This window comes from Ornithorhynchus anatinus, chromosome 2 (genome assembly GCF_004115215.2).
Source record: "Ornithorhynchus anatinus isolate Pmale09 chromosome 2, mOrnAna1.pri.v4, whole genome shotgun sequence".
In the NCBI taxonomy this organism is placed as follows: Eukaryota; Metazoa; Chordata; class Mammalia; order Monotremata; family Ornithorhynchidae; genus Ornithorhynchus; species Ornithorhynchus anatinus.
In genome coordinates, this window is record NC_041729.1 from 148,396,121 (window position 1) to 148,410,237 (window position 14,117).

The following is a 14,117-nucleotide window of genomic DNA, read 5'->3' on the forward strand; positions in this document are numbered from 1 at the left end:
AGGGTAGGGACAGGTGGTAGGGAGGTTTAGCAAGGAGGCTGATGCCAGTAAAGAATAACACAAGTGCTTAGATCAGCATGGTAGCAGTTTGGAAGGAGAGGTAGAGGTGAAATCCACAGTAGTAGTTATCACGTTTACCTCACACGTGAAAGGACCACTGGTCAAAACCAGGCAGAATCACTTTAAGAAGCGGAAGGGCCTAGTCACAGCATGGGCCTGAAAGTTAGAAGGACCTAGGTTCTAATCCTGGTTCTGCCACTTGTCTGCTGTGTGACCTTGGACAAATCACTTCACTTCTCTGGGCCTCAATTACCTCATCTGTATAATAGGGATTAAGACTGTGAGACCCATGTGGGGTAGGGACTAGGTCCAATCTGATTAGCTTGCTTCTATCCCAGTATTTCGAATAGCGCCTGGCACATAGTAAGCATTAACAAATGCCACTTTAAAAAATGGACTATTCAAAGGGAGCTTTTCAGTCCTTATCGTTTTCAAAGCACAGCTCCATATTTATCATGCAACCCTTTGGCATAAATTTTAGCAGAGAGCTGCACTTTGAAACCTCTGGTCTTGGGAGGTTCCTACTCACTGTGCACTGTGTTTCAGGGCCAGAACCATCAGCTCATGTTGTGGGGTCTCTGACAGTACAAGGCAGAAGTTCTTCATCCTCAGATGCATAGGCTTCGAAGAGTTCTGTACAGATTTTCTTTCTGCACATATGTCGATATTATTGGGATTCACTCTGTCTACGGTTTTTAGTCGAGCTCTTGCTTTCTGGAGTCAAAGGTCTGGCAGGCTGACTCTCTAGGGTTTATCTCTGAGGTAATTTCCTCACTTTTGAATCACTTTGCCCAACATCTGTCAGCATCTACACCAATTTGAGCTGTCATACATATTGTTTGGATGCTTTTAGAAATATCCTCTAGAGGAACCCCTTTCACAATAAGAACTTTGATAAGCAATTCTCTGCTTCAAGTACACATCTAATGAGGCTGTCACTTTCAAAGGAACGTGAACTTTGCCTGGACCATCACAACATTACTCAACTTAAAAGAGACAAGACATATTGTTCTTGCTTTACTGATGAGGTAAATACAAGATATTCCTTCCATTCTTACCTCCATAATGACAAAGTAAAATTAAATCTAAAAAAAATGCAGCATGAGAGGCAGCCTTCTCTCTAACCCATCTAATGAGGCTGTCACTTTCAAAGGAACGTGAACTTTGCCTGGACCATCACAACATTACTCAACTTAAAAGAGACAAGACATATTGTTCTTGCTTTACTGATGAGGTAAATACAAGATATTCCTTCCATTCTTACCTCCATAATGACAAAGTAAAATTAAATCTAAAAAAAATGCAGCATGAGAGGCAGCCTTCTCTCTAACCCCTCTATCTCCAGCTTCTTCCTTTTCCAGTCCATATTTCATTCTGCAACCCAGGTCATTTTTGTAAAAATAGTTCTATGCACACATCCCTGCTCCTCAAAAACCTTCAATGACTGTCCATCCATCACCTCATCTAATAGAAACTTCTCAACAAAGACTTTGAGGCTATGTCTACACCAGCTGTCTCAAGTTCCACTCCTCCAATTCTCTCCTTGACCCCTTCCAATCTGGCTTTTGTCCCCCTCACTCCATAGAAAACATCCTCTCAAAGGCCACCAATGATCTCCTTCTTGTCAAATTCTCCTCAACCTCTCAGCTGCCTCTGACACTATCGACCACTCCTTCTCCTGAAAACATTATCCAACCTCGGCTTCACAGACACTGGTCTCTCCTGGTTCTCCTCCTATCTCTTTGACCGCTCATTGTCAGTCTCTACCGCGGGCTCCTCCTCTGCCTCCCACCCCCTGTGGGGTCGCCCAAGGTTCAGTCCTGGGTCCCCTTCTATTCACCATCTACATCCACTCCCTTGGAAAACTCATTCGCTCAAACGGCTTCAATTACTACCTCTATGCTGATGACACCCAGATCTACATCTCCAACTCAGATCTCTCTCCCCCTCTCAGCAGTTTCATATTTCCTACTGCCTTCAAGACATCTCTACTTGGATGTTCTCCCCCACCTCAAACTTAATATGGCTAAAACTGAATTTATCTTCCCACCTAAACCCTGTCCTGCTGCTCACAATCCCATCACTGTGGATGGGCACCACCCTCCTTCCTCTCTCACAACCCTGTAACTTTAGTATTATCCTTGACTCCTCTCATTCAACCCACATATTCCAGGCATCACTAAATCCTTCATAATACTAAAATCTTCCCCTTCCTGCTACCACATTAATCCGAGCATTTATGCTATCCCATTGTGATTATTGTATCAGCCTCCTTGCTCACCTCCCTGCCTTCTGTCTCCCCCAACTCCAGTCCATATTCCACTCTGCTGCCTGTACCTAAAACCTTTCAAACCACGTTTCCCCACTCCTCGAGAAACTCTAATGGTTGCCCATTCACCTCCACATCAAAAAAAACTCCTCGTCATTGGCTTTAAGGCACTCAAACTTCTTGCTCTCTCCTACCTCACTTTACTGCTCTCCTACTACAATCCAGTCGGCACACTTCCTTCCTTTAATACTAACCTTCTCACTGTACTTTGACCTCATCTATCTCTCCACTGACCTCTTGCCCATATCCTACCGCTGGCCTAGAACGCCCTCCCTGTACATATCAGACAGATTAGTGTTTTCCCCCACTTCAAAGCCTTAATGAAGGCACATCTCCTCCAAGAGGCCTTCCCTGACTAAGCTCTCCTCTCCGCTTCTCCCACTCCCTTCTGCGTGACCCTGATTTGCTCCTTTCATTCATCCTCCCTTCCATCTGCACAGCACATATGTATATATCAGTTATTTATTTATTTATACACTGTGAGGTCTTAGTGGGCAGGGACAGAGTTTGTTTGTTGTGTACTGTACTCTCTCAAGTGCTTAGTACAGTGTTCTGCATATAGTAAGTGCTCAATAAATACGATTGAATGAATGAATGACAGGCTCTCAATCAGCTCTCTCCCTCCTTCCAATTCTCACTCTCCTCCCACTACAACTCAATCTACATATTTTGCTCCCTTATTATTCTTCTGTTATTATTCTAATAAAAATAAGTAACAAATATAGTAATAACAATAATAATGATTATGGTATGTGTTAAGTGCTTACTCCGTGTCAAGCATTAATCCAAGGTCGGGGAAGATGCAAGACAATCCAGTCAGACAGTGCTCACACAGTGCTCACAATTTGAGTAGGAGGGAGAACAGGTATTGAATCCCCAGTTTACAGAGGAGTTAACTGAGGCCCAGAGAAGTTAAGTGACTTACTCAAGGTCACACAGCAGGCACGTTGCAGAGCCAGGATTAGAACCTAGGTCCTCTGACTCCCAGGCCCGTGCTCTTGCCACTAGTCCGTGCTGCTCTTCTCGACCCTTTGCTCATGCCTCTCTCCTGCCGAAAAATCCCCTTCCACTTCATAGCCAACATGCCACCATTCTCTCCATCCATTTTCAAAGCCCTACCATACCACCTGATCACTGAGAAGGAGCATGGCGTAGTGGATAGAGCATGGGCCTGGGAGTCAGAAAGTCATGGCTTTTAATCCAGCCTATGACACTTATCTACAGTGTGACCTTCACTTCTCTGGGCCTCAGTTACTTCATCTGTAAAATGGAGATTGAGACTGTGAGCCCCATGTGAGACAGCGACTCTGTCCAACCTGATATGCTTATATCCATCCCAGCACTTAGTACAGTGCTCGGTACATAATAAATGCTTAACAAATACCTTAATTCATTCATTCAATTGTATTTATTAAGCACTTACTGTGTGCAGAGCACTGTATTAAGTGCTTGGAAAGTACAATTCAGCAACATATAGAGACAATCCCTACCCAACAACGGGTTCACTCTCTATATCATCATCATCATCATCCTATCTCCTCCTGGGCAACTTCCCTGACCAACTCCTCATTTTCCCACCCTCTTCTCCCTGCCTTCCTAATCACTTATGTCTCAACTCCCTTAAGCACTTTGATACTCACCCTCACTTAAATGGCACTGTGTATACATTATTACACTCCCCTACTTTTAATGTCAGTCTCTTCCACCTGATTGTACACTCCTCAAGGGCAAGGGTCAGGTATACCAATTCTGTTGTATTCTCCCAAGTGCTTAGTACAGGTGCTGCGTACACAATAGGCTCTCAGTAAGTACCACTGATTGTTTGATGAATAGGGAGGCAGAGGCAGGGAAAGTGCTTGGGAGAGTTGGTAAACATATCCTCTGCGCTCAGAGAGCGAGGATTCCATCAGACTTCAGTATGGAAAGAGAAGCAGCGTGGCTCAGGGGAAAGAGCATGGGCTTGGGAGTCAGAGGTCATGGGTTCGAATGCCAGATCTGCCACTTGTCAGCTGTGTGACTGTGGGCAAGTCACTTCACTACTCTGTGCCTCAGTTACCTCATCTGTAAAATGGGGAGGAAGACTGTGAGCCTCACGTGGGACAATCTGATTACCCTGTAAATCTACCCCAGCACTTAGAACAGTGCTCTGCACATAGTAAGCGCTTAACAAATACCAACATTATTATTATATCATCATCATGGTCAAGAATATGTAGGAAAAAATCCTGTAAACACTTTAAGCATGCAGGATAATTGAGAAAAAAAGAATATTTTCTTTAAAAAAAAGAAAGCATCAATCTGTCTTGGTCACTGATTCCATCAAAAAGAATCTGGGTACAGTCTGGAAATAAAAGTTTGAATTCTTTGAGTAGCGTTTTTCTTCCGAGGGGTTTCTTAGTTCTGTGGCACACGAGGCCGACCATGGCTCCTTTACATTATCCTGCTTCACCTTCATTTACTGAGGTGAGAGTAGGCCTCCAGGACCAGCTCCTCCACTCAGTCCTCTACACTGAAAGCTCGTTGTGGGCAGGGAATGCGTCTGGTATATTATTTTGTATTCTTTCTCCCAAGTGCTTAGTACTCAGCTCTGCACACAGTAAGCGCTCAATAAATATGACTGACTGATTAGCAGCAGCATGGCATAATGGATAGAGCACGGGCCTGGGAGTCAGAAGGTCATGGGTTCTAATCCCGGCTCCGCCTCATGTCTGCTGCGTGACATCTGGCAACTCACTTCGCTTCTCTGGGCCTCAGTTTCCCCATCTGTAAAATGAGGATTGAATCCCTCTCCCACTGACTTAGACTTTAAGCCCCCCATGGAATGGGAACCTGCAACCAACCTGATTAACTTGTATCTACCAGTGGTTAGAACAGTGCTTGACACATGGTAAGCACTTAAATAACAATAATAATAATGATAATAAAACATATCCCCATTTCATACTTAGAGCACCATGTTGATTAAGTGCTTAGTACAGTGCTCTGCACACAGTAAGTGCTCAATGAATATGATTGAATGAATGATGAAGTAAGTTGAATAAAGATATGGGGTTGGAGGAATACTTCTGCTCCTTTCAAAATAATTTTGCAAAGTGCTGACATGCTCTTATTATTGTTAATCATTTCTGGCCCTCCATATTTGTAAAATGAGTTATGATTATAGCATTTATTAAGGGCTTACTATGTGTCAAACACTGTTCTAAGCACTGTGGTAGATGCAAGGTAATCATACTTGACACAATCCCTGTCACACCAGGGCATCTCAGTATAAGTAGCAGGAAGAACAGGTATTGAATCTCGATTTTATTTCCCTCCCTGCTCTCTCTCCCCGCTCCAGTCTATTCTTCACTCTGCTGCTCGGCTCATCTTCCTGCAGAAAGGCTCTGGGCCTGTCACTCCCCTTCTTAAAAACCTGCAGTGGTTGCCCATCAACCTCCGCACGAAACAAAAACTCCTCACTCTAGAATGCGAGGTTCTCCATCCCCTCACCCCCTCCTACCTCACCTCCCTTCTCTTTCCACCGCCCACCCCGCATGCTCCGCTCCTCTGTTGCCCACCTCCTCACCGTCCCCCATTCTCGCCTATCCCACTGTTGACCCCTGGGCCACGTCCTCCCGCAGTCCTGGAATGCCCTCCCTCCTCACCTCTGCCAAACTAATTGGCAGAGCCTGGGCTTAGGAGTCAGAGGTCATGGGTTCAACTCCTGGCTCTGCCACTCATCAGCTGTGTGGCTGTGGGCAAGTCACTTAACTTCTCTGTGCCTCAGTTACCTCATCTGTAAAATGGGGATTAACTGTGAGCCTCATGTGGGACAACCTGATTACCCTGTGTCTACCCCAGCGCTTAGAACAGTGCTCTGCACATAGTAAGCACTTAACAAAGACCAACATTATTAATTCTCTTCCCCTCTTCAAAACCCTACTTAAAGCTCTCCTCCTCCAAGAGGCCTTCCCAGACTGAGCTCCCCTTTTCCCTCTACTCCCTCTACCCCCCCCTTCACCTCTCCGCAGCTAAACCCTCTTTTCCCCCCATTTCCCTCTGCTCCTCCCCCTCTCCCTTCCCATCCCCTCAGCACTGTACTCATCCGCTCAAATGTATATATTTTCATTACACTATTTATTTTGTTAATGAGATGTACATCGCCTTGATTCTATTTATTTGCTATTGTTTTAATGAGATGTTCATCCCCTTGATTCTATTTATTGCTATTGTTCTTGTGTGTCCGGCTCCCCCGATTAGACTGTAAGCCCATCATAGGGCAGGGACTGTCTCTATCTGTCACCGATTTGTACATTCCAAGCGCTTAGTACAGTGCTCTGCACATAGTAAGCACTCAATAAATACTATTGAATGAATGAATGGTGAGGAAACTGAGGCAGACAGAAGTGAAGTGATTTGCCCAAGGTCACACAGCTGACAACTGGCACAGCAGGGATTAGAAGCCAGGTTTTCTGACTCCCAGGCCAGTCCATGCTTCTTTCACAATGCCAAGTTGCTTATCTAAACATTTATAAACATGTTTATTCATTACTCTTCACAGCCATCCGGCTAGATAGATAAAAGCAATGGAGAAATGGATGGATAATAAATGGAACTAAACTTGAAACTTTTCAGGGCCTTAACATCTTTCTTCCATCAGAGAATGTACATGTGACCTCACAGTTTGGATGTTTAAGTTCAAGTTATTTTTTACATACCCAAAAATGTTAATTTCCTTATGTGCAACAAAGTTCCAAATTCACTTCCAGTATCACAAACTTTGAAAATACTCAGGATATTTAAAAAATTCAAGGAAGTTTATGAACACAGAGTCTTCCAAGGAAGAGTACTTCTAATTTTTTAAATGTCTTATTTGATAAGTTAAAAACTGTGAGGTGACAAGATCTAAATGACAGTGAGACCTAGAGGGTCTCATGCTATTGCTGCTATGTACGGTGATGTGTGTTGGACCCTGATTTCCTGGGATGTTCCAAATTTTCACCAATAATAGAGCCAAAGTGGCAAGTGGCAAACAACCACCCAGATGGCTGAATATGACACTCATGAGAATAAGGATCTATACCCGAAATTTTGCAACATCAAAGCACTCCTGATTGGTCAAGGAACTCTTGACCAACTCTTGACTCCTACTACAACTAACAATTTGGTGTCTATGTGATACTCTTTATCTGAAAAACAGTTTTCAATCAATCAATTAATGGTATGTATTGAGTGTTTACTGTGTGCATCCTGCCTCAGGCCTGGAATTCCCTCTCTCCTCAAATCCACCAGACAATTACTCTCCCTCCCTTCAAAGCCTCTCCTCTAAGAGGTCTTCCCAAACTAAGCCCCACTTTTCCTCATCTCCCACTCCCTTCTGCATCACTCTGACTTGCTCCCTTTGTTCTATCCCCATCCCACAGCACTTATGTATATATCTGCAATTTTATTTATTTGTATTGATTTCTGTTTATTTGTATCGATGCCTACTCCCCACTTCTACAATGTGAGCTCATTGTGGGCAGGGATTGTCACTCTTTATTGTTGTACTGTACTTTCCCAAGCACTTAGTACAGTGCTCTGCAAATGGTAAACACAATAAATATGACTGAATGATCACTTTTTTAGCTCAAAATGTAGCACACACTCTCACCATACTCTCTATTGCTTTTCTTACATCATTTAAAAAAGAAACGTATCTTATTTAATGAGCTTATTCAAAGCTAATTGAATTTTAAAATCACAATTCCTTCAAGAGGCCTTCCCCGATTAAGCCCTCATTTCCCCTACTCCCTCTCCTGTTTCCATCGCCCTTGCACTGCATCCTTTATTCACCCTACCCTCAGTCCCTAAAACACTTATGTAAATATCCATAAATTTATTTTAATGCCTGTCTCCCCATCTAGACTGTAAGCTGCTTGTGAACAGGGAACGTGTCTACCAACTCTGTTATATTGTACTCTCCCAAGTGCTCAGTGCAGTGTTCTGCACTTACTAAAAGCTTAATAAATATGGCTGATTAATTATTCTTCTCACCTAACCCTTGGATCAGAAATCTAAATCATAATAGAAAAAATGTGCTTTTTTAAAATATAGCTACAAACTGTCTACTTGGCATAAATCTTGTCAAAAAGGACTGGCATGAGCTCAAGGCCGTAGGAAACCCAGAAACAGCTCTAGATCAAAAGAGGAAAAAAAACACTCCAAAAAAGAGCTTTTGTTTACTTGAAAACAGAGCACTTTAACTGAGATTCCAAGGATGCGATATAGGTTGGAAGGACTAACAGAGCCACAAATAAAAACACTATGAGCATGTTTGGGCTCATAAGATGGAGTAAAATGAGAGATCAAATTATTGTTTAGAAAGCTGCTATATCCTGGCCCCCTTCCATGCTTGAAGCAATAATTGTCAGTATGGATAAACTATCTGTCCAATATTTAAGATAGAGATGTACCAAAAATCTCCATCAGCGATGAACAAGGTACACCTGTGGCTGCCCTGTGCACCCTGGAATGTGTAACAGTCTGGTTTTGGCTGTCATATCTTTACAGTGCCACACAATAGAGCAATCTCTCTATAACCACAATGTTGAATGGTCACACTGTGGGGTACATTTTCCCAGAGAACTGCATGCAGTTTGTTAGATTCCATTCCAAAATGAGACCCAACGTGATGACTGGGCCTCATACATAAGTCTAATTTACACTGTAGATCCCTTCTTGGTACCCTGTTTTCCTCATTTCCTCCCCTCCTGTGTTTCCAGAGACTTCCTGTTTCTGGTACGCCCAATTTCTCCCTCTCATTTCCAGTCTCCCCTCACTTCTGCTCCAGGGCAGGCCTACCTCATGATGTAGTGAGTGATTATGGTCTTTGAAAATGAGACTGTACATTAAAGAGTTGTGCCATGGGTACATTTTTCCACTGACTTACATGTTATAAATTGAGATCTGTTCCAAAACCTCTGGAAAAATAATGTGGCAACTCTAAACTTTGTTTACTCTTTGTTAAAGTAATCCAAAGTTAATATCGCAGTATTGAATGAGGGGTTTGAGTACAGTCGGGAATCTATATCAGAGACTGAAAAAGTAGAAGCTTGTTCTGCTGACTGTTGACTTGTGGTATTGGGTTTTCAATCTTAGTGAAGAATTTGTCCAGTTTAGATTAAACAGCAGCTTCCTTTTGAGTTTCCAATGTACCTTGTAGCAGGAGAGCACCTTTTGAATACCTTCACACTTTCACACCTTTGCAACTCTTTTCTCCATAATTGGTACAAGATTTCCTATTCCCTAATTTTTAGTTGGTTATGGGAAGCCCATAACGTCTGCATCTGTTTTGGCATGTTGTAGGGAAGTACTGGATTGTTGAGATGTCCCTCTATCAATCAATCATATTTATGGAGCACATACTGTGTGCAGAGCATTGTAGTAAGCACTTCAGAGAGAATATAACAGAGTTGGCAGACACATTCCCTGCCCACAAGAAGTTTACAATCTAGAGGGGGAGACAGGCATTAATGTAAATAAATACATTAAAGATATGTACATAAGTGCTGTGGGGCTCGGGGAGGAGGGGTGAATAAAGGGAGCAAATCAGGGCAATGTAGAAGGGAGTGAAATAAGAGGAAATGAAGGGTTAGTCAGTGAAGGCCTCTTGGTGGAGATGTGCCTTCAGAAGACTTTGAAGGTGGGGAGAGTCACTGTCCGTTGGAGATGAGGGAGGCCATTCCAGGCTAGAGGCAGGATGTGGATGAGTGGTCAGTGGAGAGATCGAGATGGAGGTACAGTGAGTAGGTTGGCATTAGAGGAGCAAAGTGTGTGGGCTGGATGGTAGTAGGAAAGCGATGATATGAGGTAGGAGGGGGTAAGGTGATTGATTGCTTTAAAAGCCCAATGGTGAGGAGTTTCTGTTTGAGGTAGAAGTGGTTGGGCAACCCCAGGAGTTTCTTGAGGAATGGGGAAGCATGGACTGAATGCTTTTGTAGAAAAATGATCTGGGCAGCAGAGTGAAGTATGGACTGGAGTGGGGAGAGACAAGAGGCAAGGAGGTCACCAAGGAGGCTGATGCAATAATCAAAGAGGAATAAGATAAGTTCTTGGACTAATGTGGTAGCAATTTAGATGGAGAGGAAAGGGCAGATTTCTAGCAATGTGAAGAGTGAACCAACAGGATTTACTGAAAGACTGAATATGTGGGTTGAATGAGAGAGAGAAGTCTAGGGTAAAGCCAAAATTATTGGCTTATGAGACAGGAAGGATGGTGGGGCTCTCTACAGCGATGGGAAAGTCAAGGGGAAGGCAGGGTTTGGGTGGGAAGATAAGGAGTTCTGTTTTGGACATGTTAAGTATGAGGTGATGGCAGGACATCCAAGCAGAGATGTCTTCAAAGCAGGAGGGAACAGGAGACTGCAAAGCAGGACAGAGATCAGGGCTGGAGATGTAGATTTGGGAATCATCTGCATAGAAATGATAGTTGAAGCCATGGGAATGAATGAGTTCTCCAAAGGCGTGAGTGCAGATGGAAAGCTGAAGGGGACCCAGAACTGAACCTTGAGGGACCCCCACAGTTAGGAGATGGAAGGCAGAGGAGGAGCTCGTAAAAGAGACTGAGAATGAACAGCCAGAGAGATAGGAGAACGAGGAGTGGACAGTGTCAGTCAAGCTGAGGTTGGATAAGGTTTCCAGGAGAAGCGGGTAGCTGACAGTCTTGAGGGCAGCTGAGAGGTTGAGGAGAATTAAAATGGGGTAGAGGCTGCTGGATTTGGCAAGAAGGAGATCATCTGTGACCTTTGATTCCTATTGTGGAAAGAGGGTCCCCATGAGGTCTTCCCCAATTAAACCTTTAGTCCTTGACTCTTTCTTCCTTCTGGGTCATTTATGTGACCTTTGGACAGTCTCTCCACCCTCAACTCCACAGCACTTATGTACATACCCTCAAATTATATATAACATGTTATATTATATATACTTATTTATTAACATTAATGCCTGTCTCCCCCTCTAGGCTTTAAGCTTGTTATGAGCAGGAAATATGTCTGCTAATTCTTCTGTAGGGCTCTGCACATAGTAAGCGCTGAATAAATATGATTGATGTCTTGATTGATCTTAGCTATAGTTTGCATGACCTGTTAATTGACTGTGTGCTTAGAATTAATTAGGATGCGAGGGCAGGGATCGTGATACCAGTTCTACTGTACTGTACTCTCCCAAACACTTAGTACAGTGCTTACAGAGTAAGCGCTCAATAAATACCATTAGTTGATTGATTTTCTGTGGGTAATATCTGATATTTTAGTCCAATAATTTGTAGTGTATATTATGTGTTACCACCAAAAACTTCTCATGTGAATCTCATTTTTTAATCTATTAATAATATTTGATTCTTCCCCCTCATTATTTCACATTCCTCATAGTTATCAAAAATTGTTTAATTTGGGTTCCAGCACAATCATAGGTACAACAAAAACACTCGCAAATGTTGCTGTTCAGATATTTAGACTTATTGGTTTCATTCATGCTGCCCATAAGTTCCTGAATCTAGAACATTGAAAAAAAAGGTACTTGGGGTTGGCAGATGAGAGAAGAATCCAGTTTCAGTTTGGTTAAGAAGCACTCTTTGGCTGTTGTATATTTAATTCATCTTTCTATGGTAAGATTTACATCAGTAATCTCAGATTACATACATACCTGCTAAACTCCCAAGTGTAAGTTTTCTGCGTCCCACTTTCTCTACCAGCCAGACTCCTACAAGCGTGAAAATGAAGTTTGTGAAAGCTGTGACTGAAGACAGCCATATTGCCATTCTGTCATCCTCGACCCCTGACATCTGCAGAATGGTGGCACTGTAGTACCTGCAAAATCGAGAAGGAAAACAGGAATTGTCGCATGAAGTTATACTATTCAAAGTTACACCACTACACAGAAGCACCCAAATGCTTTGAAAACATAGTAGGCATTTGCCATGATAACTTTTGACTGTGGGGATCATCATTTTAAAGGAAAAGAAATGCTCATTGTACAATTGGAAATTTTTCTAATAGAAAATAACATGAAAAGGTGTTTTAGTGCTAAGAAAAAAATCCTTTAATAATACGATAATAATGACAATAACAATGATAATAATTGTGATATTTGTTAAGCACGTACTGTGTGTCAAGCACTGTTCTAAGCACTGGGGTAGATGCAGGTAATCAGATCAGACACAGTCCCTGTCCCAAGTGGGGCTCACAGTCTTAATCCCCATTTTACAGATGAGGTAACTGAGGCACAGAGAAGTGAAGTGACTTGCCCAAGGTCACAAAGCGGACATGAGGCGGAGCCAGGATTAGAACCCACATCCTCTGACTTCCAGGCCAATCTCTTTCCACTAGGCCAGGCTTTAGGCATTCGATTTTGCTGGATTCGTTTCATCTAGCATTTTTCACTCCAACAAATTCTCCTAATTAAAACTTGCCCATTGTCATCCCACAGCCTGGAGTCCCCACACTGCTTCATCTGCTGACCCTCCACCCCACCTCACAAGCTGCACCTCTTCTTTCCCATTCCCCATGTCATCTAAATGTAGCTTGGGGACCCTTCCCCTTCTCCCCCAACACCACCACCACCACTCTACAGAGAAGCAGTGTGGCTAGTGGAAAGACCATGGGACTGGGAGTCAGAGGGCCTGGGTTCTATCCTTGGGCAAGACTGTGAGCCCTGATGTACGACCTGATGATCTTGTCTCTCTCTGAGAGCTTAGTACAGTCCTTGTCACATAATAAGAGCATAACAAATACCAAAGTTATTATTATTATTATATCATGGGTGAACTCCCCTTCATCCTCACCTTGTTTCCGGCCCACTCCTCCTCGTTGTCATCACAGAGTCCTGGGTGACCCCAGACAATCCTATCTCCTCTGGGACTCTCTCACCCAAGGGGCTCTCACCTTCTCTTTTACCCTCTATCTCATTGGGAAAATATGACCGACTTAATCCGTGATTAAACTTTTCTGGACCACTCCTTTAAGCTGGAAACATGGCCTACCCATGAAATCACTGACACAGTGCACCCCTAGTAATTTCCTGACCTGCAGCATTTAATACTTGTGGTACTTGTTAAACACTTTCTATGTGCCAGGCACTGTTCTAAGCACTGGGGTAAACACAAAGCTATCAGGTGGGACTGTAAAACATGGGGCTCACAGTCTAAATCGGAAGGAGTAAGATTTAATGCCCATTTTACAGATGAGGGAACCGAGGCATATAACTGATCGATCAACCAATGGTATTTATTGAGTGCTTACTGTTCGCAGATCACTGTATTAAGCACTTGGGAGAGTAAAATACAACAGGGTTGGTAGACATGTCCCCTGCCCACAGTGAGCTTACAGTCTAGTTAGGTGACTTGTCCAAGGTCACGCAGCAGACTCATGGCAGAGCTGGGATTAGAACCCAGGTCCTCTGACTCCCATGCCTGTGTTTTTCCCACTATGCCATGCTGCTTCCAAACCTATGAACAGAGCTCTGTATTTCTTTGATTGACAAGTCTACTAATTCTAATGTACTCTCCCAGTGTACATAATAAGGGCTCTGGGCACAGTTATAGAAAAGAAATACTACTTACTGAGCACTTACTTTAAGCAGAGCATTGTCCTAAACACTGGGACAGAACATAAACAAGGGAATTTGACATGGACTCTGTCCCTTGAGGGCTCACAATCCGTATAAATAAAGGTGAGAGAAGTGATTTGAGACATACATCTGGAGGAGTAAA

At 43.2% G+C, this 14,117-nt stretch overlaps 1 protein-coding gene across 1 annotated transcript in view; it reads right to left on the reverse strand.

The window, feature by feature from the left end:
• SLC2A13 (solute carrier family 2 member 13) overlaps nucleotides 1-14,117 on the reverse strand; it is a 426,989-nt gene that overhangs the window by 115,121 nt on the left and 297,751 nt on the right. The window contains exon 6 of the mRNA XM_029047238.1: nucleotides 12,053-12,216. Within this exon, the coding sequence (XP_028903071.1) occupies nucleotides 12,053-12,216 (164 nt within the window). The remainder of the gene's footprint in view (nucleotides 1-12,052; nucleotides 12,217-14,117) is intronic.